The sequence below is a fragment of the Recurvomyces mirabilis genome (assembly GCF_035927965.1).
Source record: "Recurvomyces mirabilis strain CCFEE 5264 chromosome Unknown scaffold_1, whole genome shotgun sequence".
NCBI classification, from domain to species: domain Eukaryota; kingdom Fungi; phylum Ascomycota; class Dothideomycetes; order Mycosphaerellales; family Teratosphaeriaceae; genus Recurvomyces; species Recurvomyces mirabilis.
In genome coordinates this window covers 1,102,175-1,128,010 of record NW_027041935.1, presented here as the reverse complement: position 1 = coordinate 1,128,010, position 25,836 = coordinate 1,102,175, and the positions used below count along the sequence as shown (strand labels likewise).

The following is a 25,836-nucleotide window of genomic DNA, read 5'->3' as shown; positions in this document are numbered from 1 at the left end:
GGTTCCGAGTGGTACTGCTCATCTTGTAGACCGCTTCTTGGGAGGAGCTTCAACTTCAGACCAAGCAAGCCCCGCAGATGGAAAGCTCCATACACTTGACCAGCCAGTAGACAAGGTCAAACGCAAACGCCGCGTTCAAGCGTACAGCGTACGGGTCATAGGCGGTACGTCGACGCCGAGTCGTAGGGATGAAGACGGACGGCTGCAAATCGGGATCCTGGGAAGCCTGCGAGTTGGCGAATCGACTAACAGGTATCACTACTGGTTTGAAAGGAATCCTGCAGTCACACACGTATCAAAGACATGCTTTTGTGGCTTGATACATGGTCCACGACTGCAGTGTATTTGTGGAGTATGGACAGCCTGCTCGGCGAAACCCTTGACGGACGAAATGAGTGGGACGTAATAAGCAGCGAATATGCCGCTCAGCAGGGAATTCGCTACTCTAGCCTTGTCTTTTGTCACGCAGTAGCGAAGTGAGCTGCGCCACAGTATACGGGCTCACCAGCGGGAGCTTGCGTGGTGTGTACGTCGGTTCAAGCCAAAGGAGTCGATGCGACCGCCTCCGTAACTCCCACGGGATGCCGCGGACACATATTACGATTCAGCGATGGAAGCGGACAGTCGGCTTTCCGTGGTTTCAGCACAAACCCCGAGTGGAGTCGCAGCAGAAAACGAGCTGAAAAGATCCTCCAAACAGACGACATCACATCTTGCTGATGAGACGATACGATGGTTACGTATGAAATTTGCTCGGGCATCCAGCCGGCGGTCGACATTTTCACAGGTGGAAAAGGTCTCAAGCCTTCCGATTCGCAAGCTCTAACGAGTTTTGGCCGTTGTCGCGTCGCGTCGCGTCTTGGGTCAGCTCCACCAGTCAGTAATGCCGCAGTGCCGCAATGGTCATCCAGCTGGTGATCTCGGACTATAAGCGGCCATTTGGATGATACGATAAGTCCTGAGGCGAGATGATGACACGGGTGCTGGCAGAGAAAAGTGGTGCACGACACGTATAGACCTGACCAAGAGCCGACTCGCTATTTGCTGACGCGACACGCTTCCTCATGCACTCAATTAGAGCCTGCACGATTCCGGACTAGATTAGTGGTGGTGCTCTCGGCGCGCCAATCTCTCCTCGCACCTTCTCCATTCGCCAAAGTCTCTCCTTGTGGTGTTACACTTTACTATCAGATCCTTATCGCGCTATAGTTCATCAGCGTTTTTATTGTGGTGCAGCCAACAGTCGTGATCGTCGGGTTAGTCTCGCGCTCGGCTTGATCCAGATTACTTCTGTACGCTGCAGGCGAAGTCTCATCTAGGATTGGGTTCCAGGAGCCAGCTGAACGCCGTTGTGCTGGCCTGACTATTGATGGATCTCCGCGAGATGTCGGTGCAGGATGATCCAGGTCATGATTGCTGCAAGACTGTCATAGTACGGCGGTAGCTTCGTAAACAGCCTCGAATTGTGTGAAGGCGATACGAGGTTCGCAGGGTTTGTGTACACGTCGTCTCATCCGATACACGCAAGCTGTGGGCCTGTACATATTTGCAACGTTCAGCGTCGTATACGCTGATCATCACAGTCGTGCCGCAAGGACAGCCCCAACGTGCAGGGAGGTAGCGCGGGCTTACGGGGCGAACAAAAGCAAGCGGGCTTGAGACATGCGCCACGAGTGCCAGCATACGTCGTGCGCGGCAACGACGCGAGCAAACACTGGCATAGGAGTGTGGAACTTGCTGGTCGTTGTTGGGGATATGCGCAGTCTACCGCTATATGGTGTGTGTGTGGCGGGGATATGCACACAGCTCTCTAGCTTTCTCATCAGTGACATCTCCATCGATTGGTCGAGACGGCCTTCAGACGATCGTAGGGATGACATCTGCGACAGTCAAGTGGTGGCCTGCAGGTCTCTGACGAATCGTGCACACCCATTAGGCATGCGCAGCTCCACTGTAGTCAACGAGTAGGGGACTGCGTGATGTTGATTGCCTAGCTTGACTTCTTGTTCGTCGTGATCCAGAAGAGCCTGTGTCAGGCGCACCAGCAAGCCTTCGTGCCGAAAGCTGGGCAGGCATCCGTGCAAAACAACTTCGCATAGAGGCAAGCACACGGGAGGGTCGAAATGATGACAGTGGCCGCTGCAATATCGTAACATTGAGTACATTTCACGAGGGTGCATCCTTCCGGTGGCGCTCCTTGCGATATCTAGGCCGTGAACAAAGGGCTGCTCCCCGTCATCTACCGACAAGACATGCAGAGTGAGTGGAGTCCCACGATGACACGGCGCTCAGCGAAAGTGCGACCGGAAGAGGGGTAGATAGATGCTACTTTTGCCTTTGTGCGTCTGACTTTGGGTGATCTGAACTTCTGACTCTGGCTGGCGTCCGGTACCAGCACCACGGCCTATGGGTCGACCCCTGTCCGTGCAGACTTACGGTTATTGGCTGCCGGGCTCAGCGAAGCCTTCCAGAGTTTCGTGGGCGGAACAAACTGCTTGATCCGTTATTATGACTGGGGACGCTGCTGTATGGTCGTGGCGCTCCGACGGTCAAGTCAGGCGAGCGATAGTGCATACAGCAAGTGCAGTAGCAGCCCGTGGGCGCCAAGCGACCATCTGGGCGTGGGTAAGATCCCAGGGTATGTTTGGCGACGCATCTGCACTGAGCCGGTCTGCCGAGCTTCCTGGTAAGCTGGGCCAGGCGGGAAAAGGTCATGATTATTTGCGGCCTGCAGGAGGATTTCGCTGGTCAGAGGGCTACGGCTTGCCCACCCTCGTTAGCGAATCCGGTGGGACGGGCGCCGTCTTGACCTCGCGTACACTAATTGCTATTCTGCAGTCACTGCGGTGGAGAGGCAGCTCAGATGAGCTAGACCTCTGACAGCTAGACTGGGCCTGGTGTGGCCCGTGATGACCTTGCCTGCTCTTGTAACTAGTAGCTTTCTCTCTAACTTACATCACTTTCGCGGCGTCTCCTTCAATCATCAATTGAGATCAGCCTCCCTGGGTCAATGATCCAGTTTGACTCTGCAGCCAAGTGGCCGTAGCCCGTTGGCCGTGGCTCGGATTGGAGACACACGATATGCTTCCACACATCGGCAGCCGATGCGAGTGCCATGACCAAGTCGCATGGCTCTACCAGCATAACCTTCTTCCTTGACCGAGACCACTTATTCGGCACTAGTAGCACGCGCTCATACAGTATGGACACCTTCACACTGCGCTGCCGCCTGCCCATGTTGTGGTAGACATTGGCACTCACGTTCCTCTGCATCTTGCTGCCGCTTTCCCTTGCTTGAGCAATCAACAACGTCAACCTTATTGCTGTTCGTCCTGCCTTCCCGAAAGCTCACATCACCAGGCTCCATTCTTGCATAGACCAACGAAACTCAGCCTCTTGACGACAAACCAACCTATTTGCTACTAATCCTCTCTCACAACGGCCCCTTCCTTACCGACGAGCCACATGATCGGCCCTACAGACACTCGACCGGTACCTTGACATTTTCTTCTCCTCATGACGAACATACATTCGCAGCACCACATTTATGCCTCCAGCGTACAGTTCAGAGATCCCTTTGCTCCCAAGCCCAGTCACCGCCACGAGCAGGCAAGCACGAACTGGAGCTCCTACTCTCGCCCATACGACCTCGCCCGCTCTCTCACTCCTCCACCTGAGATGAACACTGTCTCACTTACGAACAAGCCGGTGTACCACCAACAAGAGCACGGAACTCATTGCAGAGACTATGCTCAAGGCCTTCAACAGTTTGGAGCCGCGTCTGCACCATATGCACGGCCAGACGTCACCCACGCTCGGTCACACTCGAGAGGGGTCCACACACAACCTAGCAGTCGAACTATTTCTCCCGTTCCCGGACCACAGCAACCTGTATTCGAAAGTTCACAATCACGACGAGGGTCACAAGTAAACGCAATAGCACCGTCGTTTCAGATACCCCGATCGGTAAATGATAGCGGTGGGAGTCTGTCAGAGTTGGCTGCTCAGATCACATGTCTGTTCTGGTTTGAGTCTGCGGACATCCTTCAGATGATCGAGGACTCATCTACGCCGTATCATCTGCCAAGGTCACTCGCGGCAGATGCAAAGCCCAATACTGGTTTTCGAAAATGGGTGACCACCATCCTCTCCACAACGCTCGTGGCCCAAAATGTAGTCTTGTTGGCTCTGCTCTTCATATATCGGCTAAAAAAGCTGAACCCAACAGTGAGGGGCAAACCAGGTAGCGAGTACAGACTCCTCACCGTGGCATTGATGCTTGGCAACAAGTTTTTGGATGACAATACGTATACCAATAAGACCTGGGCTGATGTATCTGGGATTGTGGTTGGTGAAGTCCACATCATGGAGGTCGAATTCCTTAGTAACATGAAGTACTGCCTCTTCACTTCCGAGGAGGACTGGACGAAGTGGCAATCACTGCTGGGCAGGTTTGCAGCATTCTTCGAGAGAGCATCGAGACCTCAGCCGCCTCCTCCAGTAGCGGCGCTCCTCCCAGCGTCGTCATTCCACCTACCGATGGCTCTCCCTTCGCCGCCGCAGTCGACCCAGTCGTCTCCGCCATACAACCCAGAAATTGGCCCATATGCTTTCCCATATGGCATGGCAGGTCAGCATGGGCCCACGCCACTGCCTTCACCGTTCGCCGCCATGCCAGAAATGCAGCCAGCCATCAATAAGACCCGAAAGCGGAGCTTGGAAGACTCAAATACCGAGCCTCCAGCAAAGCGAGTGGCAAGTGCCTATCCAAGCTATAGTTCGCCTTTGGCATACTCGAATGGCTCGGCAGCAACAACACACGCAGCACAATCATCCCGTCTCAGGCTGCCAAGCCTGGCAATACCAGCTGGTTCAGCACCTTCAAGCACTTACGGGTCAATGACGAGCCAGGCACCTCAATTGCCACCACTCAATGCTCCGTCTCGAGCGATGGCATTGGTGTATCCACCAACATCATCACAAACGTCAGCTATTCAGCTACCGGCACCACTTGGCATGTCCGCACAGCCATCATCACAATTGCATTCACAACTACAATCAAGACAACAGAGCCCGTACCCAGGGTCAGGTACCGCATCGCCCAGTGGCATCCCACCTCACAGCGCAGTGTCACTACATCCACCGATCCAAGTCTCTCCAACATACTTCCTGCAGCAGCGGAATTCGCCATACCGACCGATACACAATGTGTCCACACTATTGTATCCTCCTCCATCTGGAGCGCTACAACAAAGGCCGCATAATATGGAGCAGAATGAGATGCACTACCAGCCTCTCGGAAAGTCGATCCAGCAACGACATGTGGGTCATCTACCATACGTATCACAGAACGTCTGGCTCAATGGACATGGTCAGCAGCCCATGACGCCTGTGCATCAATGGCCGTCTTTCATGGCAGCACATCAGCAGCATGTACCTCCGCAACGATGAGCTGGGACTCTAGGCACTGGAGGGAGAACGTGATTCAAAACAGGGAGATAGTGTACGCTCGCCTGCATGATAGAGCTGTTTATTTTCAGCGTTGAAGCGTGCAGCATTCTACTAGCGATGTCGGAAGCATTCGACGGAGTTCATATGAAGAGGAACCAAGGCCGACTCGGCCATGCTATTGACCAGCCTCAGAAGGGTTGAGTATAAGGCCAGAGCTGAGCCTTGCAGCGAGTAATTCGACGCTGCCAAATCATGGCAATCTCAGCACGATGCTGCTGCTTACGTAGAAGTAGACCTTGCCACTTAGTAGCTGTTGGTAACTACCACTAATAAAGCACGAAAGTGTGCACAAGACTGTTCTTCCAGGAGACTTCTTCGCCCATCATCTTTCTTCTCTGCTGTCACAAGTGGCAATGCCGACATGTGATGTGATGGCTTCTCGGTCTCGCACAAGAGCATGACGTGAGGCGCTACAGCGCTGTGTTGCTTCTATTGGCTGACCACGAGTGAGCGGCAAGGTGTTTCATACATGAAACTCGACCAGGACGTAGACTGTCACATAGTACGATCTGCGACAAAGACACCGAAAGATCTATAGTATCGCGGTCGAAGCACTTGTTATACACGATTAGTTCTTTGCTTTCTTGGTATAGTAGTCGTGTATATTGCATCTCGTTTTCGTCGACGACCTAGGCGAATCCTATCAGACCAGCAGCCTATCAGCCCCAGGTGCCGTTGCTAAGCCATGGCCGTTTAGTGAACCCCTTCGCTAAGCACATACCTTCGCTACTCCTCCTCCTTCCCTTGGGAAACTGCGCCTGCGCCTCTCTAGCATACACAACATACCGCAGGCACACCGACGATTGCTATACTAATTACTGTCACTCTATACACGACTACGCTACTCGCATTGCCCTTGCAGCCCGGTGCTCGAGGCCACACTCATTTGTTCGCGCGCGTGTCAGCAAGGAAGGAAGTGCGGAGGGAGACTTGAGACGGAAGGAAGACGAAAGACGGTTGGTGGATCAAGTATCGTGATATTGTGATTCGAGGAAGGCATTGAGGAGGGCTTGGGGTTGTGCGCAGTTGCACGACAATCGAGTCGAAATAAGGAAGGAAAGCATCAAATACAGGCGGCCACTTCACGTTCTTCGATCTCCACCACAGACAGACGTGAACACCAAGGCGACACAGGTCCACCAACCAGTATTCACATCAGCACGCGACACACCACACTTTACACAACATGCGCTCAATATTAGCGCTCCTCGCGCTACCCGCAGCCACACTTGCGGTCTCACTGGTCGACTTCCCGCCCAGAGTCACAGGCCTATCTTCATCCTGCCAAAGCGTCTACACACAAGTCATCGACGGCTGCTCAAATTCAGACTTCGCCTCAGCTAAGAGCTGTAGCCCTGGATGTATCGACGCCCTACAGGCCATGACAGGCCCTGTACAGCAGGCTTGCAGCAGTGACACCAATGTCGGCGGGACAGTTATTAATGCTTTCCTGCATAATGCCGGCACTGGCGCGATCTGCGGGAATGCGGCGAGTGTGCTCGCCACTATGAGTTCCGCTGCTCCGAGCAGTACGGTTGCGGAAAGCTCTTCGGCGGCACCTACATCGTCTGTCGTGAGTTCAGCTGCGCTCATGAGCACGACAGCTGCATCGAGCTCGGCCGTGGAATCAACGATAAGCTCCTCGGACTCGACGGACAGTACTGCGGACTCGTCGACATCGAGCGAAATCACGACCTCATCCTCAAGCATTATCCTTTCGGGCACATCAACAGCCAGCCCTCTCGCCACTACAACAGCAACAAGCACAGCGACAGCATCGCATACCACTTCAAGTGCATTGATAGTGGACACATCAAGCTCGCCTTCATCATCAAGTCACAAGCCTTCAGCAACAGGCAATTCGCAAAACGGCGACAACAGCAACAGTGGCGGAGGCAGTCCCTTTGACTCAATAAGCAACCAAGCCAGCGCTGGCAACGCGCTAGAGGTTCTCTCGTACGGCGTTGCGGGGATCTGCGGGTTGGTGTTCGCAATGGTCTGGTTATAAAAAGCACATGAAGGGAAAGCGATTGTGATTGATTGAAGTTCTTGTACTGGCAGCGTGATGCGATACCCATGAGATGCTATTACTGAATGCTTTGCTTTTCCTTCCTTTTCACCATGTAAATAATTCTTCCTTCAGCTGTGGCGTAGGGAGTCTTTTCAAGGATGAATTACAGGTGGTAGTGTGTAGTAATGCTTTGATGACATTGCTCTCGAGTCCTTCCTTTGGTCAAGAGCTGAGACATGCGTGTCAACCTCCTGTGTTGGGTCAATGCGGAGAGTTGCTGCTCGCAGGAATTCTTATTGTTCGGCGAAGCGCTCCGTCCTTTGATCCGTCTGCCCGTACTAAATCTTCTCGTCTCCGGCATCACAATATCGCGAGGACGAGCGGGTCAAGCACATGCATTCTTCCCTTGTCGCCGCCTCAACTACTCGATTCTCCTTAGCGCCGGGAGTCGGCGAGGCGGAAAGGCATTACGTCAAGCGCTCTGATTGCACGCGACTTTCACGGTATCTTTGCTTGAAAGGGGACCAGGAACTTTTCTTTTGGTTGACTGACACAACAAACATAACCTAATCGCCACCTCTCTGGTTCGACCATAACCATCATCATGGCGACCAAGGTGTTGGTGAGGCCATTGGCCTCCGTAAGCAGCGCCAATGGCTTCATGAGGAGCTTTGCGACGGGTCCTTCGAAGCCGGTGGCACACTTGTTGAGGGCTGAGCCTGGGAGACGAGCTGTGCAGATACCACGACAGAAGGTGCAGAATGCTTTCCGCAGGTCCTATGCGGAGATCTCGCCGGAGACACAGAGGGTGGTGAAGAGGAGATCATGGCGCTTTCTGCGATGGACTTGGAGGTTGACTTATCTGAGTGTTATCGGTGGATTGGTGTATACTGGTTATGGCATCTATCAAAATCGCACGCCGGCCGAGCAGGTCGATCCGGATCCGAGCAAGAAGACGCTCGTCGTTCTGGGTATGTTGCATAGGGTGTGATGATGATCGCGAGCCTGGCGCAAGACTAACACCTCTCATCCTAGGCACTGGCTGGGGCTCCGTCTCACTTCTCAAGAAACTCGATACGGAGAATTACAATGTCATCGTTGTCTCGCCTCGCAACTACTTCCTGTTCACGCCACTCCTCCCATCATGTACCACCGGCACAATCGAACACCGATCCATTATGGAACCAATCCGAAACTTCCTACGTCACAAGAAAGCTGCTGTCAAGTATTACGAAGCCGACTGTACCAAGATCGATTACGAGAACAAGATGATCTATATCAATGACGACTCTGAGATCAAGGGCAGCACATCTGCAACCGAGGTACCTTTCGATATGCTTGTGGTTGGTGTCGGCGCCGAGAACGCTACTTTCGGTATCCCTGGTGTTCGTGAGAATGGTTGCTTCTTGAAGGAGGTCGGCGATGCACAGAAGATTCGCAAGCGTATCATGGACTGCGTCGAGACTGCCACATTCAAGGATCAATCGCCTGAGGAGGTCAAGCGTTTACTACACATGGTTGTCGTTGGTGGCGGCCCGACTGGTGTTGAATTCGCCGGCGAGCTTCAAGACTTCTTCGAGAACGATCTCCGCAAATGGGTACCTGAAATCGCCGATAACTTTCACGTCACGCTTGTTGAGGCTCTACCCAACGTCCTGCCGTCCTTCTCGAAGAATCTGATCGATTACACCGAGCAGACTTTCAAGGAGGAGACGATCGAGATCCGCACGAAGACTATGGTCAAGAATGTTACGGAAAAGTACATCGAAGCTCAATACACCGACGCGCAAGGCCAGAAGCAGCTGGAACAGATCCCTTATGGTCTGCTTGTCTGGGCTACTGGTAATGCTCTCCGACCTGTCGTCAAGGACCTCATGTCCCAAATTCCGGCTCAAAAGGACTCCCGTCGCGGTCTAGCCGTCAACGAATACCTGGTCGTGAAGGGTACCGAGAACATCTGGGCCGTAGGTGACTGTGCTATAGCAAACTACGCTCCCACGGCACAAGTCGCGGCGCAGGAAGGTGCTTTCCTCGCTCGTCTCTTCAACCAAATGGCGAAGACGGAGGAGATCGAGACGGAACTTGCCTCGCTCTCCATTGCGCAAGAGAAGGCTGCCAACAAGGAAACCCGAGACGATGCGTTTGCCAAGATCAAGGACCTGCAGAAGAGGCTACGACGGGTGAAGTCTATGGGTCCATTCGAGTACTCACACCAGGGCTCACTCGCGTACATTGGAAGTGAAAAGGCAGTTGCGGATATTAGCTGGCTGACCGGTAATCTGGCGACTGGTGGACAGCTTACCTATTTCTTCTGGAGAAGTGCTTATTTGAGCATGTGCTTCAGCAGTAAGTTGTTTCACCCTTGTTGGCTTCGTGACCAACAGTTACTGACTTTATTTTGCAGCTCGCAATAGAATCCTGGTGATCATGGACTGGATGAAGACTCAAGTCTTTGGTCGTGACGTCTCGAGAGAGTGAAGTCACGGCTGAAGTCGTCCTACTCAGGAAGTAAGGTACAGACAAACAAGTCAGAAATGGCAAGTGTCACCCTCACATCCATTCACCGCACGTGGTCATACTTGAGTGCATGTGTTGAGAGGAGTGATATTGTGTGCGATATGCCAGATGAGAATAGAGCTTCCAGCGTACTGCTGGACCACGGAGTTGTTGCTACAGTAGTTCTGCATGCTGTATTCGATAGAGTGTCTTGATAGCGTACGATGCTTGTGTACCTGATCCATAATTCTTTCCATCCATCATATCCATTGGGTATCACATAATCTCCTATCCTTCATCGTACACCTCTTCTGTGCTTTTTGCGAATGTGCCAATTGTGTCCTCCCTATTCGTGCCATGCGTCTATACATCGTATCTCATGTGCAGTATAATACATCTTCCAAATTATGCTATAATGCCTCATAACGCCGTACCCAACACAATATCATCCACTACTAGGAAAATGCTTTGGTCTCCATCGGTATCGACTCGGGTGATGCTCTCGAGGCGGACGTCGTTGCTGATGTGCTGTGACCCATATCGCCAAGATCCCGTGCCCAGTTCTCTCGGGGTAGCCAGCCAGCGCTACGGCGGGCGCTCACGTCCTCCATCATCCTATCGACTTGTTCGAGGGTCAAGCCTTTGGTCTCGGGTACTACGAGGTAGGCAAAGATCGCGCAGGCGAAGCATAGGGCTCCCCAGATGTAGAAGACTTTGACGCCGAGTCCGGATGTGCCACTTGTGCCCTCTACCATGTATGGAATGATGACGGCTATGATACAGTTCCTAGAACATGCGCGCATTAGCAGGGTAAAAGGGGTGGACGATGACGTGATCCAGGTACTCACCAAAACCAATTACTCGAAGTTGACAACGCGACCCCTTTCGACCTGATTGGCAGCTGGAAGATCTCTCCGATCACCACCCAGGCGACAGGACCCCAGGTACTGGCGAAGAAAAAGATGTAGACACACACGAGCGTAATCATGCTATAATTCGCCGCTGTTGAGTGTGGTAGCACCGTGCCGACAACGGCAATGGTCATCTCACAAATGCTCATGGCAATGCCACCATAGATAAGCAGCCGTCGTCGACCGAATCGCTCGATAGTGTAGAATGAGACTGGCGTCGATACAACATTGACGATCGTCGTTATCATTGCCACCAAGAAAGCCCTCTTCCCGAGGCCCACTTGCTGGAAGAACGTCGTGTTGTAGTAGAAGATGAAGTTGATACCAGTGGCCTGTTGCATAGCCTGCAGCGCAACTCCGATGAAGATCTTCCGAGCATTGCTGTTACTGTTGAGTATACCGCCGCTGAAGCAGCCGAGCCAGGTGACCTCGCCGAGCGACTGTTCGTATTCGTAATTGGCCTGGATTTCCGCAAGTTCGTGAAGGATATACTCGGACTCATAGGATTGACCGCGGACGCGAGCCAGTGCTTTCATGGCATTGGCTAATTGCCCTTTCTTGACATAGTACCGTGGCGATTCGGGAAGGAGCGATAGACCAGAGATCAGTACAGTAGCCCACAGGAACTGAATGGCGATGGGAATGCGGAAGGCACCGGTGTCTTCTCGCCTCGATGTGGCGTAGCCGACACAACTGGCCAACATGATCCCGATCGTGACAGCAAACTGGTAGCAGCTGACCAGCGAGCCTCTTACGTTCTTTGGCGCGATCTCGGACATGTACATTATGTTCACCGCAGTTACGAAGCCGACGCCCAGACCAGCAATCAGCCTCCCGACGACCAGCGCAGATATGCTGATGGTTGTCGTTTGCACGATGACTCCGGCGATGAAGATGAAGCAGCCTACGATGATCATAGTCCGTCGTCCAAACCAGTCGGCAAGTGCGCCACTCAGTAAAGCCCCGAAGAAGGTGCCGCATGACAGTATAGCGACGATAAGGGACTTCTGGGAAACAGTGTAAGTGCCTGTTAATGGGTCTCCGTAGGCCTTTTTGAACTGGTCCATGGCGAGTACGGAGCTGATGTAGCCAGTATCGCTGTTCTGTATGTCAGTTTCATTCTTGCGCCGGGGATTCGCAGCACTCTACTCACTAGCCGAACATGATACCAGCGAAGGCACTGAAAGCGCACATCAGATACGCCTTCACAGTGACCGGGGCTTCAACCCGCTCGAACTCCATGGCGGAGGTCATATTGGTGACTGTTTGATCTAGAGAGCGAGTTGCAGCGGCTCAAAGAGGCCGGTGTGCAGGTCGTCGGCTACACACCCTGCTCGCAACATTCGGGGGGTTCGAGGAGTCGAGGATGCTCATTTCGTCATGCGTGGTTTGTCGCGGAAGCAGAAGGAGAATGTCTCGTGGATATGTGAGCAGATTCAACGTTTCATGCTGGGATGACAGGCGGGCCGCAGGATCTACGCTTCTCGAACCGCCAATTGTTCGCATGAGTGGTCGTGTGGTACAATCGTGATGAAGACTCCACCTGCGAGGGTCGATATGCATGCTCGTTGCTAGCGCTTTATCTTATGCATGACGCTAGAGCAGGAATGTCACCTCCAGCAAATGGCCTTCTCGCGTGGCGTCGTGCTTTTCCATCCTTGTGCCTTCGCCCCAGACCGGACTGCGCGGAGAAATTCCCTTCTTGAGTGAATGGACCTTGATTTGCTGTATAATGCAGGCGGCTGGTGAGCGAGTCAAGACGTGTCGAAGTGAGTCCGCCTGCATGTCATCCATTGGATTGGTATACCCGTCTTGCCCCACAGCGACGACCACGCTGCTAGCCACATCTTGGGGTCATCGCCGGTGCCGCTTTGTTGGAATCAGCACTATACGATGTACTAGTCGAGCAATCATCGACGGATGTAGGCGAGCTCGATGTAGGTACGGTCTGGTCAGATGATGCCAGGGACATCAGCCACCAGTGCAGCACGCGCACCAAATGCATTATTATTACAATGTCTTTACCATGTACTTTGTCTTCTGACAAGTGAACGGCACAGCCTGTGAGATCAGAGCGTACGTATGGCGTTCGTGTAAGTGTACTAGGTAATAAGACAAAGCCGTGCTCCTTGGGTAGTGTCCAGGATGTCGCTACTGCGCTCCTTGTGCTAGGGACCTGAGCAGGCCTGCGAACATTGCTTGACCCTGCCGATCGAATCCGAGAATGCAGCATCCGTCCTCAATACGCATCTTGGAATAAGGAGGAACGCCGCTCGAAACCCGGGCTGTGCTTCGTGACGCTTTGTGCGTATACACCCATCTTGCACAACAGTTCAGCGAAAGTCGAGGCAGGACTTGTCGATCGTCCGAGGCTGGTCGGGATGACAGCCAGACTTGGTACCTCGGTACGACTTTCACAACAATGTGTGATTCATCGTACGGTAAGCACAGCATACTGGCTGTGATGTGACAATGCATCAGTCTCACGGCGGCAACACGTATTTGCCATTCCAGGACCTCGTCGCCGTGGAACAAGTGGATGAGAGGACTTTCCGATCGATAGCCTTGCCGTTTCAGCCTGGTGGCGCAGTGGGCAAGAAAAGGGCATATGGAGGACATGTCTTCATGCAGGCAGCTTGGGCAGCGTGCCATACTGTAGCAGACGGCTTCGTGTTGCATGTAGGCAGTTCCTTGGCCCACGCTGCTGAATTACAGCAGGCATTACTTTGACTTATGCTGATATGGTCAATCCAACAGAACGTGACTGGGAACTTCATCTTGCCGGGCTTGACAGATATACCATTCATCTATAAGGTTCACATTATCCGAGATGGTCGATCGTACTCGACACGGATCGTCAACGTCACACAGGCCCGAGGGAAGGGCATCTGCTTCACTTGCACCTGCTCGTTCAAGAACCCTGAGACCTCGCCCCTTGACGTTCAGGAAAGTGTGAATATATGGGAGAAGTACAGCTCCATCTTGTCTGGCAAGAAGCCTAGCGACTTCGAGGAATGTCCTGGTATGGATGTGCCATGGTACTGGAAGCGGCGGAAGGAGACTGGAGTCAATGAGCCTTTTCCCGGCCTGCAAATGCACAAGGTCGACATGGATCGTTACAACGAGCCACTACATCCCTTGGATCGGCGTCAGCTGATCATGTATCGGACGCTTGATAATCTTCCTCGAGATCCGAATCTTCATCTTTGTGCCCATCTATATGCATCGGACCGAAACAGTCTTTTCATAGTTGCCAATCACCTGGACATGGGCGATACATGGACTCAGATGGGCACCCTGGCGCACACGGTTATATTCCATGCTGCTATGAACGACCTATGGTTCGGCCCATCAACGTCCCAAGATTCCCCACTTGACAGCCTGGATGGTCGCTGGTATTGTAAGGAAGACTGGTCTGATCGTGCTGGCTCGGGACGTGCGATGTTTCATAGCAAAGTCTGGGCGGCAAGTGGTCGGCATGTTGCAACTGTCGTGCAAGATGGTATGATCAGACTCACGAAAGACCCTGTGGCCACTGAAGACGAACGGCGAGCGCTGAAGAAATTGGAAACCGCTTGGAAGCCTAGGCTTTGATCTGCACAGCTGGCGCGCCAGGCAGTACGAGTATGAAAATTGCGTACTCATACGGTAGACAAGTCAATTCGCGTATTTACACTGCTCCATTTACTTGTATCATACATTGCCATGTGCACGTGTATCTCATCACTGTCGTAAATCCACACGGTGAGAATGTGCTCTCTCAGGCTCAGGCGCTGCCACTGACTCTAATGCTGACTCCGGCAGCAAGCCGTCTCAAATGTAGTACCAGCAGATATCGATGTCAGCCTCCAAAACCGTTCAATACCGGGTATTCGTACTGGTCGCCTTGCGAAAAGTCGAAAGGCCAGGGCCTCGCCTTGCCATCAACAAGATCAGCGGGCAGCTGGAACTCATCCAACGGCGTAGCCATTCCCATCCTCCCCATCGTTTGTGGCGGCATCGCAGCATGTGCATGTGGTAATGTGATGCCCGGAAGATTATTGATGTCGTTACCAACCTGCTGAGATTGGGGCTGCTGCGAACCAGCCGCGGATGAAAGGAGCTGTCGCTGAGCATCCATGTAGCGGTCGATCTTTTCAATATGTGCCCGTAGATCATGACTCGCGCCTGTTGTCGGTTGCAGGCCGGATTCGAGGCCCTGCAAAAGATCTGCCATGGAGACCAGGAGGGCTCGAACACGCTGATAGGACTGCTCACACAGTAGACCTTCCATTACAGAGCCGAGGATACGTCCGATACCGCCGAGATGGTACACCAAAGGCGTACTTATGGCGCGAAGGTACTGTGGAGCAATGCTATGGAAGGTCGTGAGTACTTGCTCAGCCACATAGCATTTCTGGTAGACATCATGGTTGGTGTTGGTCGAGAACAGCGTCATACGGACCAGCTGTAATGTGGCTTGGATGTTCGCTGCCTGGAAACCGAACAAGTCCTGGTTCTTATCACCTGTGACTGCCACGTTGAAGTTGCGGAATCGTGCCGATAGCTGATAGTACAGACCGAGAACATTGTCCATGACTGTCGAGTCAGGTAAGTCGCCTGCACACACTAGGCGGGTGACCGACATACGATCGAGTCGGCCTTCTCTCGTCCTTCGCATTCGACATATCGAATGCTCCAGGACACGATAAAGATCTGTGGTAAAGTTCCATCCCTGCAGCCAATTCTCTCCTGTAGTAGGGCTAGGTGCTCGGCTTGTTGGACTTATGTCCTCATCGTTGATCTCGCTTGGATACATGACTTTCGAATGATTTTCCTGCGCCATGACCACACCATCAAATACGACCGCCACATAAACCTGAAAGGTGTACATAGACCAGAAAAGTCTTCTTCGCTCTTCTCGCTCAACGACTGTCAATGTCGGTGGCCAATAAGTTTCGTCGTGGAACTGCTGCATCGCGGCCAGTGTCGTGTAATTGCCCATGAATTGATGCATCATATTGATATGTCCATACTGGATGCTGCAGAGCGCCAGCAGACCGGCAGCTCTCATATAATTCTGACACTGTGCTTTGCCAAGATCCTTCGGTATAGCGTCCTGGGCGGCGGCGAAGAAGACCTCGGAGGATCGCTCCGAACTCTCGCCCAGGTCGGGTCTGTCACCAATGGCACCGTCTCTCGCCCTGGCGGCGGCAAGTGCACAAGCAGCCATAGCCGCAGCGAAGAAGCCTCGATCAGTCAGATGGTGGCGTTTTGCCAACTTGTCTTTTAATGTTGGGCCATGGAATAGTGGGAACAACGGATATACAATGTCCATGTATACCTCGATATACTGTTCAATCGTCGTCATGCTGGCGAGCGCGAACGACCGCCATGCCACGTCCAGGAGGTCCTCGCGCGCTCCTTCGCGTACGCTGAGATATGCTCCAGTATAGTCAGGCTGGCCACTAGCCATGCCATTGCCGTTCGTCTGCCGGCTCGTTCCAGTATCCTGTGTTTTGGACCCGTCGGACGAAGGTGAGACAGTGTCCTGTTGTACTGCACCGCCCGACAATACATTCGGTGGCGAAGTGTGTGCCAATGAAGGGTTTCGTCTTCGTCGCGAAGGACGATTATATGTACAATCGACAGCAAAATCGTAGCAATTCTGGCATTGCTGTTGTGGGTTCTCCGCACTGGGTCTGCATCTGATGCTCCGTCGATGGCAAAGATCGCAAGCCTGCGAGATTCTCTGAATTTTCTTGGGCCTTTCCGTGGAGGAAGACATGATTGGATGTATAGCGCCGGCGACGAGCCCGCGCCACTCGATCGGTCGTTCGCTGTTAGCTCCTCAGCCAACGAGACGTCTCGGTGAACACCAGCAGCGGTGGAACTCTATGACTCGTGGCAAGGTACGGCGATCGCGAAGTTGCTTAGTGCAATAGAAGCCGTGTAGCAGCTGTTGTGAAGAGTGTAGGCGGTGAGGAGAGTTGAATACAGGCTTCTAGAAACTATGGAGATTTTCTCTCTCGCGCCGAAGATTGAAGTGGCTAATTCCTGCCTCATGCCGCCCCTCGTTGACAATGACGGACGTCATTGCTGAGCGTTTGACCTAAAGATGGGTAACGTCGTGGTCGGACTTGCCTGATTGTAGATTTGCCATGAAGTCATATGCTACATCAGGTTGTCATCCAGATGAGGACGTCCTCTTCTTGGCTCAAGCTTCTCTTTCATCAACGTTCCTATCTCATCGCATTCGACTTGTTCATTCTTCGGCTTCTCACGAATCTGGCGATGCCCGGTTCCCCGGCTAACGGCTGCCGCTGCAATCATGTGGCGCATAGTGGAGATAATGGCTTACGAGCATGAGTCTACTACCGTGAACGACGTGTGTAAGGGGCACTTTTGAGGTAAAGACCGCATCTAATTAATCTCCGCTAAATCGCTATCACAAGAGGAAATCTATCAGTCGTTGGTACACTCATGATATAGCATGATCCTCCAACATCCACATATCTCCTATCATTACGCCTAACAGATCTCTCTTGCTCGTCCCATTCGTAGGCGTGAAGTTCAAGTTACCAACATCGCACCAATTCGTCGTTCCAGTCTTTACAGGCAAGCACGAAAGGTATTTGCACCACGAACACCCGACCATTGGCTCCTTGTAGAAGTTCGTGAGGAGCAAGATGAACCCAATCAGACATCCAATCAATGCCGCTGCACGGACAAGCCACCATGCCCACCATATACCTCGGCGGTTCTGGAAGAAGCCCAGTGGTTGTTTGAAGAAGCCAAGAAGACCTTCTTCGCGTCCAGATGTGCTTCGAGCGTTCGAGAGGCCACTATATCGGTTCTCGCCTGTCGATGTGCGCCGTGCAACAGCTGAGGGTGAGCGCAGGATGCATACCCCAAGGACGAGTCCCATGAGGAAGCCGCCTATATGGGAGAAGTTGTCAAGACCTGGTAGAAGACCAAGCACGAATGCAATGATAATGTCCAGAACAATCCACAGTAGATCCTTGACTGGTCCTTTCCGGTCTTTCCAGGTGTAGAGAAGATCAAGCAGATTTATTGCAAGAATGCCAAACAGGCTTCCAGAGCAGCCGCAAGATGCTATGCCATTCGCTGCAAAGTTGCCACCAAGGACGAAGCCGAAGATTCCCGCTGCAAAGTAGACGATTGCAAAGCGGACGCTTCCTATCAGCCGCTCGATGTCCTTGCCCAGTGTGAGCTGCAGGAGCAGATTGAACGAGATATGGATAATACCAGCATGGATGAAGATGGGCACAATGAACCTCCACCACTGGTTAGGGGCAGGCTGATCATGAATATCTCCCCCAACATGCGGATCAGGCACACCACTAAACCCACAAAGCTCGGACAACGAGCACGACACATCCGCGCCAGTAGTCGATGTGGCATTTGGACAAGGCCAGGATATCTTCTCTGTAGCATTTTGAACGTTCGGCATGTTGTGCATGCAGGGCTGATATCGTGCGCCCATGTTGATAAGGACGTATGGTGATGGTCCGATCATGGGGTTGAAGGAAGGATGTATCTCGATTGGTGACTTCGTCAGGACTCCCATCTTAACCAGCTCGGCGATGAAGACTATCAGCTCCACGACGGAAAGGGTATACACCACCCATGGTATGCGTCCACTAAACCAACCGTCCCTTGGCACACTTCTTCGTTTCCGTCGTTTTCGTGGGTCTACATCTCTTACGAACGAGTCTTCTGTTTCTTGTTGGGGAAGTATTGGTGATATGGTAGTATGCGATTCGTGTTTCCGGTTCTGCTTTAAAGGTATGGCATTCTGATCCTCGAAAGGGTCGGGCTCATCGTGCAGTCGTCCACTTGCGCCCGAATAGGACTGTGATGGTGTTTGATGGGAATATGGGTAGGCGCTGTGATTCCCATAGGATGAGCCGCCGGGAAGAGGTGGCAGTTCATCGTCTCGTCTGTTGTATGTGTCGTATACTGGATCATGATATGGCGTAGGTTGGGCATAGCTCGAATTGTAGTAATCGTGAGAGCTCATCTTTGCAGTTGCTCGCCCGGCTCAGGCTGGTCGTCTTGGAAACTAGCCGGTGCTCATGCAAGACCAATTCGGTGTTGGAATCCGTGGTTAACAGGAGCAAGTGTAATATTGCTTTGTTGCGCGGACGGCGAAGTCAATTGCACGGGCAGAGTTTCTACTTCGCTTTTATCGTACAGATCCCGCAGCGTACAGAATGAAGGAAAAGGAGAGCGTAGTCTGACAGCGCCCTTAACGCCAGCCTTGTCACATCTAAAAATGAGAGTACAGTAGTCGTAGGTGTATGGACAGCCGCGTTGTTGGCACCACCACTGTGGCTCAGCACCTGCGGCTTTGATCTGCACCAGCCCGAAGCAGCCAAGCGCATCGAAAGCTACGCGTAATCGTCATCGTCCAAAAGGTACATATAGAGGACCATTAAGACAACGACGCCTCTTGTCAATCGATAGCAAACACCAAGGTCCCTACCAGAGCATTTTTGAAAGTAGCAGAGTTCTCGCAAGTATGCCATGGAAAGGTGTCATCTTATCCCCAAGCCGACCACCTTAGCGGACATGATCTCGACGTCGAGAAGTATACTGTAACGGCATATCAGAACTTAGCCAATGCCCAAGAGAAACTCCCGAGATCCGCTGGTGAGAAATCATTATGTTCTCCTGTCACCGAGAGGTGACAGACATCGTCGCACTGCTCGAGATCTACTCTTCAATATTGCTTTGCGGGCCCTCCATACACATATCCGTGATATGTTCCGCTGGTAAGACGACATGATTGGCGAGACGTCCGGATGGTCTCTTCTTCCTCAGAAAGACATGCGAAATTCTTGAAAAGCAGACCAAGGATCCCTCCATTAGCACTTCTCTACTCCGACTGTACGTTTCTGTTGGTCACGCATGGTCGACCTCCCTATCCGCGATCAGTCTTACCAGGTGGTCCTCGCTACTGATCGCTGGGGGGCTTGATTGAGCTTCGTGTCGTTGCGTGCAACGATCGACAATGATTGGAGGCAGTGGAGCCGGGACGACATCATGTCTGCTCACACGGCATTGTTGCAACCATATATGTGACCCAGGCAGTCTGGAGGATCTGGAGGAATCGTAGGTCCTTACTTCGATGCTTTCGAGTGCTCATAGCGTACAACGATGCGTACCTGAGCCCAGTTTGAGATTACGAGATCCAGCCAAGACGTGGGAGGATGTCCTGCATGCAAGCAGCAGTTCAAAAAGGCATCGTTGCAGCCCTTGTCCCCACGCGGTCTGCACGGCGGCCTTATTCAACGGCGTTTCTTTTTATGGCTATCTCCGCAACTTTCACCGCATCCTGAGCGATCGTAGTCGCTGGAGTCCTTCTCAGGACACTGTATCATTCGAGGAGAGCGATGTAAGCAACTGGATAGCATGCTTCAAGGCTCGGAAGTCGTACACTTGGTTGGCTTGACTGCCAATGGTTGTTCGGGCGGCCTCGGGAGCTGTCCGGTAAGTTGTTCGGCGGAATACGGAGGAACCTGGCCCCTCCAATGGTGGAGGGGTTGCTTCAGATTCTGTGGAATGATCTCTTATTAAGAGGTCTATTTCACTTTCTTCACTCTGCAATCACAACTGTACTGTACAAAACCACAATCAGAACCTCACACCTAACTCGAACTACCAAACCATGTCTTCCTCCAACAAGATCGGCGTGCCAAACGGTGTGATCTATGGCGAGGATGTTCGCAAGCTGTTTCAGCATGCGCAGGAGAACAAATATGCCGTCCCTGCCATCAACGTCACTTCCTCCTCTACTGTCGTAGCATCTCTCGAGGCTGCCCGTAACTCGAAGAGCCCGATCATCCTCCAGGTCTCGCAAGGTGGTGCTGCCTACTTCGCCGGCAAGGGCGTAGACAACAAGGACCAATTCGCTTCGATCGCTGGCAGTGTCGCTGCTGCGCACTACATCCGAGCTATTGCACCAGCATATGGCATCCCAGTCATCCTCCACACCGACCACTGCGCCAAGAAGCTTCTGCCATGGCTCGATGGCATGCTCGACGCCGACGAGGCATGGTTCAAGGACAACAAGACCCCGCTCTTCTCCAGCCACATGATCGACTTGTCCGAGGAGGAGGTGAAGGAGAACATCGAGACCACTGCCAAGTACCTCAAGCGTGCGGCGCCAATGAAGCAATGGCTCGAGATGGAGATCGGTATCACTGGTGGTGAGGAGGACGGTGTGAACAACGAGTCCGTTGACAACAACAGCCTATACACCCAGCCGGAGGACATCTATGAGATCTACAAGACTCTCAGCCCCATCAGCCCATACTTCTCTATAGCGGCTGGTTTCGGCAACGTGCACGGCGTCTACAAGCCTGGCAACGTCAAGCTTCACCCTGAGCTCTTGAGCAAGCACCAGAAGTACGTTGCCGAGAAGGAAGGCACCAAGGACGAGAAGCCCGTCTTCCTTGTCTTCCACGGTGGCTCCGGCTCCAGCAAGCAGGAGTTCCTCGACGCCATCTCCTACGGTGTTGTCAAGGTTAACCTCGACACGGATTTGCAGTATGCGTACACTGAGGGTATCCGCGACTACATGATTAACAAGAAGGAGTATGTCAATACCCAGGTTGGCAACCCGGATGGCGCGGATAAGCCAAACAAGAAATACTACGATCCTCGTGTGTGGGTCCGTGAGGGTGAGAAGACCATGACCAAGCGCGTTGAGACTGCTCTCAAGGACTTCAACACTGCTGGTCAGCTTTGATCATCATGGCACCTTTGAAAGCATGTCTGGAAATCTGACGAGTCGTTATGAAGGGAGCGTGGATAAGTCTGCTGTTCGGCAATTAGTATGAGGCAGCAACAATGAGTATGTAGATATCCTACCAAAACCAGAAAACCACCTCACACCACCGCCAAGGCTCGCATGGCCTGTGCGCCACCTTCATTGTTTTCACTTCGTCTGCTTCCTCCTGCCCTTATCTTCATACACCAATCTCAGGATTGTCTTTCCACATCACGGCGAGAATGAACAACATGTTCCTCCTGCCATGCGTGTGCCGAAAGTATACAGACAGCCAAGGATCCCGACCGCACTGCAATCTTGAAAATCTGAGATTGGCGCGACATGAAACACGGGCTGCCGAAGTTTGATTCCTGGCTGCCACTGCATCTGGTCATTTTCCAACCACACGAACATCCTGTCTCAGGAGGAATACCAACATCTTTGGCACCACATGGCAGAAGGTGGATCTTTGGTTCTATCGAAGGACTACCTCACTGCTTCGTGGCTGCCGCGAAGGCGTTTGGCATTCACCGAGAGGCCTCTGCTTGGTGAGGTGCCGCCACTCCGCGGCCGAGTGAGTTCGTCGTTGACTACCTACGTACGGAGAATCACAGTAGGTACATCAGGTCTGTATGTCTGCTTTCTCTGCTTGACAATCTATTCTTTGTTCCATCCTCTTGGTGATCAATACCCACGCTGTCTTTGTTCTATCGACGCTTTGTACACGGCTGTGCCGTTACGTCCATTCATTTCACAATCACGACAGTATCACGACCTATCTCGATTATCGACACGATTCTGCAGACCTTACACTTGTTGAGATCCTGCTCCAACATGCCCACGACGATTGCTCTGGGGCTTAGTCTGTTGGCCACTTTCGCGGCTGCAACGCCAGCGCATCATGTGCATCACTCGCACCCTCAAGTCTCGACAAAGCGAAGTACCTATCCATTCAATCAGCTCGTGGCATTTGGCGATGAGCTGAGCGACAATGGCAATGGGTCCTACGCGCACGGCATTATGGGCGGGCCAACGGGCGACAGCTATGGATTTGGAACCTGGACAGATGGCCCAGTTGCTGTGTCATATTTGGCGGACCTACTCAACGTGCCACTTGCGGACTATGCCTTCGGCGGATGCTGTGGAGGCTCTACTATCGGAGCCACCATCAACAATACTTACACGAGCTCCGGCCCGAAGCTCCTGAACGGCGACATCATCCCATCTGTGCACGATCAGATCTTTTGGAACTACACGAAGGGTGGCAGCCCTGGGAATATCAAGAATGCTCTACAGTTCATCTGGACAGGACATACTGATCTGATGGATCATACCGACTGGTTCTGGGAGGGCGACCCTCATAACGATTGGTTCGCGAGCAACATGTCGGATCGCATCACATACAATGCGGAACATTTGATCGAGCTTGGTGCCCCTTATGTTTTCATCGCGAACATTTATCCCAAGCATCGTGCTCCCGTTGGTTTCACATACCTCTGCGGCACAACTCCATGCGACAAAGTCTTGCCTGTACTCGGCAACATCATCCAGAAAGCCAATAACGCCATCGAGCAAGCAGTGAAGGAATCCAAGTACGCTGACAAGCTCATCTATTACGACGTGTTCACCTTCATGGATAACTTGATGGACAACAAGGATCAGTACGGCCTGACGCAACCCCTGACAGACTGGTGTGATGGCAAAAGTGACGCAATTTGGGATACATGTACCGCCGGCTCATACTATTGGGAGGGTGCTACGAAGTTCTTTTGGATGACCTATATTGAGCCGACTACCACTGTACACAGTCTAATTGCTCAAGACATGAAGAAGAGGATCGATCAATTCTTGGGCACATGAGCTAGACATTCCCTGCGGCGAAGAACATCACTATCGCGCAGGGCGCAGCATCTTTGACGACATCACATTCTTATACATTTTTGCCAAGTACAGGAGGCCGGCTTTTAGAATTGCTTAGATGTACAAATGATACCTTTCCAAAAACATGTGTCCCAATTCCGAGCTTGAACGTAAAGGAGCAAGAGGAATATCTGTCTCGACATCAACTCTTTGCTACAATCTGTGCAGACGCTTCCGATTGATCAATGTTTTTGGCAGGCACTATCACCTAGTGGAAGTGCTTACCACTTCGGGTGTGATACCGCTCGAGACCTTCCCACTTCACTGTCGTACTCTTCCACAACGTACACATATCTCGAAATAATCTTATACTTCTTCAGGGCGCCATCCATCGATATGGGGTCTATTCCCGAAAGCGAGAATAGGATACCAATCATCGATATACGAGACAGCAATCCAGAAGCTGCTCAGCAATTGCTCAGGGCGGCTGCCAACCATGGATTTGTTTACATCGACAACATTGGTGGGCCAGTCAAGCATCAAGCAATAAATGATGCCTTCGGGATCTCAAAGCGTTTCTTTGCATTGCCACCAGAAGTGAAGCAAACCGTGGCTATCGGCAGTAACAAGGCGGGTGGAAACTATGGATGGCTGAGCAGAGGGGTGGAAAAACTGGATCCGGCAATGCAGAAGCGGCCAGATGTTAAGGAGTGAGTGCAGATCTGTGGTGAGGATCTTATCAAGCTGACTGGCTGCTCGTAGAGCCTTCAATATTGGCGAGCCCGTCCACGGCGTGTTGCAACAACCCGTGCCTGCACAGCTCGCCGCAGTGGCACCACGGATTGCACTCTTCCAGCAGAGTTGCCACGAACTCTGTCTCAAGATCTTCGAACTCCTCGCAAAAGCTCTGAGTGTACAGCAGGACTGGTTTGTCTCACGCCATAACTCGAACGACCTTTACCGGCCGTCTGGAAGCGTCTTCCGTATGCTCTATTATCCGCAAGTGGAAGATCATGAAGAAGGCGTCGACATTCGTGCTGGTGCTCATAGTGATTTCGGTAGTATCACCTTGCTTTTTCAACAACAAGGTCAGCCTGGTCTGGAGATCAAGACACCAAGTGGCGATTGGGTAAGTAGAGGAATCTTTCACGAGGTGATGATAGACTCTGACCTGTGCCATTAGATTCCAGTTCTCGTTGATCCTCGAGATCCAAGCAATGGCGCTCCCCGGCAGACGATAGCAAACACGAGGAACTTCTCGGATATATTCATACAAGCAATGGAGAAAGCCAGCTACCTGCGAGAACACGAACGTTATGACTTTCTGATTTTCATGCACCAGTACAGCCAAGATAAGGATACCGAAGCTGTGCTTAGCAAGATGGTCACAATGTTCCAAGACCGCCCAATTATTCTCAACAAGTTCAACATGTTTCTACCACAAGGATACCAGATCGAGTGTCCCGAGACTGCTACAGGTGTGATTGAGATTTTTACGCCGCTGGGATTGATAGCACCACCCCTACATATGGGCCGAAACAGATCTGCTGTTGTCGCGCGATGGGAACCGCCCATCCTGCCGATCCTCGTGAACGTGGGTGACCTACTCGAAGACTGGACAGGCGGTCTGCTCAAGTCGACCGTTCACCGCGTCATCTTCCCCAAAGATGGTGGCGAAGATAGATACAGTCTCGCCTACTTTTGCCATCCTCTCGATGATGTGCTACTGGAGCCGGTACCAAGCGCACTCGTACAGAAATACATGAAGCAGACTGGTAAGAATGGTTCGAGGGATGGCAGGGCAATGACCGCGAAGGATCACTTGATGGCGAGATTGGCTGCAACGTACACCATCGATTCCGAGCCAGCCGAAAGACGGGACTCGCCTGTACGAGAACCGGGACAGGTCATGGAGGAAGTCAAGGAAGAGGTGCTATCTGCTTGAAGACCAAGAAATCGGACTGGCCGCGTATAAGGGCCACGAGTTCTGTGTTCCAGTACTTGTTGAGAGTGGAAAGGGGTGTTTGCAGGTTTACAAGGCAGATAACCTTCTGCTTTCGCGGAGATACTTGTAGGAGTTTTGAATTATTGTATCTTTGCATCACTATCATCAGGCTATGCTCAGGGGTATCTCAAGTAGCAGTCTCTAAGCACGAGGCACCACCGAAAGGCGTGGCTGGTAAGGCCCTTGCGCCATCGCGACAATCGCTCTTTGTGCATTGCAGAAACGGCACATATGTGAGCGTCGAAAGAAAGCCACAAGTCATCGA

At 52.4% G+C, this 25,836-nt stretch overlaps 9 protein-coding genes across 9 annotated transcripts; 6 read left to right on the top strand and 3 right to left on the bottom strand.

The window, feature by feature from the left end:
• Positions 1–3,516: 3,516 nt before the first annotated feature.
• On the top strand, positions 3,517–5,451 carry LTS14_000480 (uncharacterized protein; the record flags this gene model as incomplete). Its single annotated transcript, XM_064833193.1, has 1 exon — positions 3,517–5,451. The coding sequence occupies one exon, from the start codon at positions 3,517–3,519 to the stop codon at positions 5,449–5,451; it is 1,935 nt and encodes a 644-aa protein (XP_064699462.1).
• A 1,246-nt stretch (positions 5,452–6,697) lies between these two features.
• On the top strand, positions 6,698–7,519 carry LTS14_000479 (uncharacterized protein; the record flags this gene model as incomplete). Its single annotated transcript, XM_064833192.1, has 1 exon — positions 6,698–7,519. The coding sequence occupies one exon, from the start codon at positions 6,698–6,700 to the stop codon at positions 7,517–7,519; it is 822 nt and encodes a 273-aa protein (XP_064699461.1).
• A 607-nt stretch (positions 7,520–8,126) lies between these two features.
• NDE1_1 (NADH:ubiquinone oxidoreductase) lies at positions 8,127–10,000 on the top strand (the record flags this gene model as incomplete). Its single annotated transcript, XM_064833191.1, has 3 exons — positions 8,127–8,493; positions 8,558–9,868; positions 9,927–10,000. 3 exons carry the CDS (start codon positions 8,127–8,129, stop codon positions 9,998–10,000), a joined length of 1,752 nt encoding a protein of 583 aa, XP_064699460.1.
• Positions 10,001–10,473: 473 nt separating this feature from the next.
• On the bottom strand, positions 10,474–12,183 carry LTS14_000477 (uncharacterized protein; the record flags this gene model as incomplete). The annotated part of the gene is made up of 3 exons (XM_064833190.1): positions 10,474–10,804; positions 10,867–12,027; positions 12,083–12,183. The coding sequence occupies 3 exons, from the start codon at positions 12,181–12,183 to the stop codon at positions 10,474–10,476; spliced, it is 1,593 nt and encodes a 530-aa protein (XP_064699459.1).
• Positions 12,184–13,401: 1,218 nt separating this feature from the next.
• LTS14_000476 (uncharacterized protein) lies at positions 13,402–14,523 on the top strand (the record flags this gene model as incomplete). Its single annotated transcript, XM_064833189.1, has 2 exons — positions 13,402–13,608; positions 13,687–14,523. 2 exons carry the CDS (start codon positions 13,402–13,404, stop codon positions 14,521–14,523), a joined length of 1,044 nt encoding a protein of 347 aa, XP_064699458.1.
• Positions 14,524–14,770: 247 nt separating this feature from the next.
• LTS14_000475 (uncharacterized protein) lies at positions 14,771–16,696 on the bottom strand (the record flags this gene model as incomplete). The annotated part of the gene is made up of 1 exon (XM_064833188.1): positions 14,771–16,696. The coding sequence occupies one exon, from the start codon at positions 16,694–16,696 to the stop codon at positions 14,771–14,773; it is 1,926 nt and encodes a 641-aa protein (XP_064699457.1).
• Positions 16,697–17,389: 693 nt separating this feature from the next.
• Positions 17,390–18,952, bottom strand: LTS14_000474 (uncharacterized protein; the record flags this gene model as incomplete). Its single annotated transcript, XM_064833187.1, has 1 exon — positions 17,390–18,952. The coding sequence occupies one exon, from the start codon at positions 18,950–18,952 to the stop codon at positions 17,390–17,392; it is 1,563 nt and encodes a 520-aa protein (XP_064699456.1).
• Positions 18,953–20,602: 1,650 nt separating this feature from the next.
• FBA1 (Fructose-bisphosphate aldolase 1) lies at positions 20,603–23,566 on the top strand (the record flags this gene model as incomplete). Its single annotated transcript, XM_064833186.1, has 2 exons — positions 20,603–21,674; positions 22,473–23,566. The coding sequence occupies 2 exons, from the start codon at positions 20,603–20,605 to the stop codon at positions 23,564–23,566; spliced, it is 2,166 nt and encodes a 721-aa protein (XP_064699455.1).
• A 396-nt stretch (positions 23,567–23,962) lies between these two features.
• On the top strand, positions 23,963–25,511 carry LTS14_000472 (uncharacterized protein; the record flags this gene model as incomplete). The annotated part of the gene is made up of 3 exons (XM_064833185.1): positions 23,963–24,276; positions 24,329–24,695; positions 24,750–25,511. 3 exons carry the CDS (start codon positions 23,963–23,965, stop codon positions 25,509–25,511), a joined length of 1,443 nt encoding a protein of 480 aa, XP_064699454.1.
• Between the last annotated feature and the right edge of the window lie 325 nt (positions 25,512–25,836).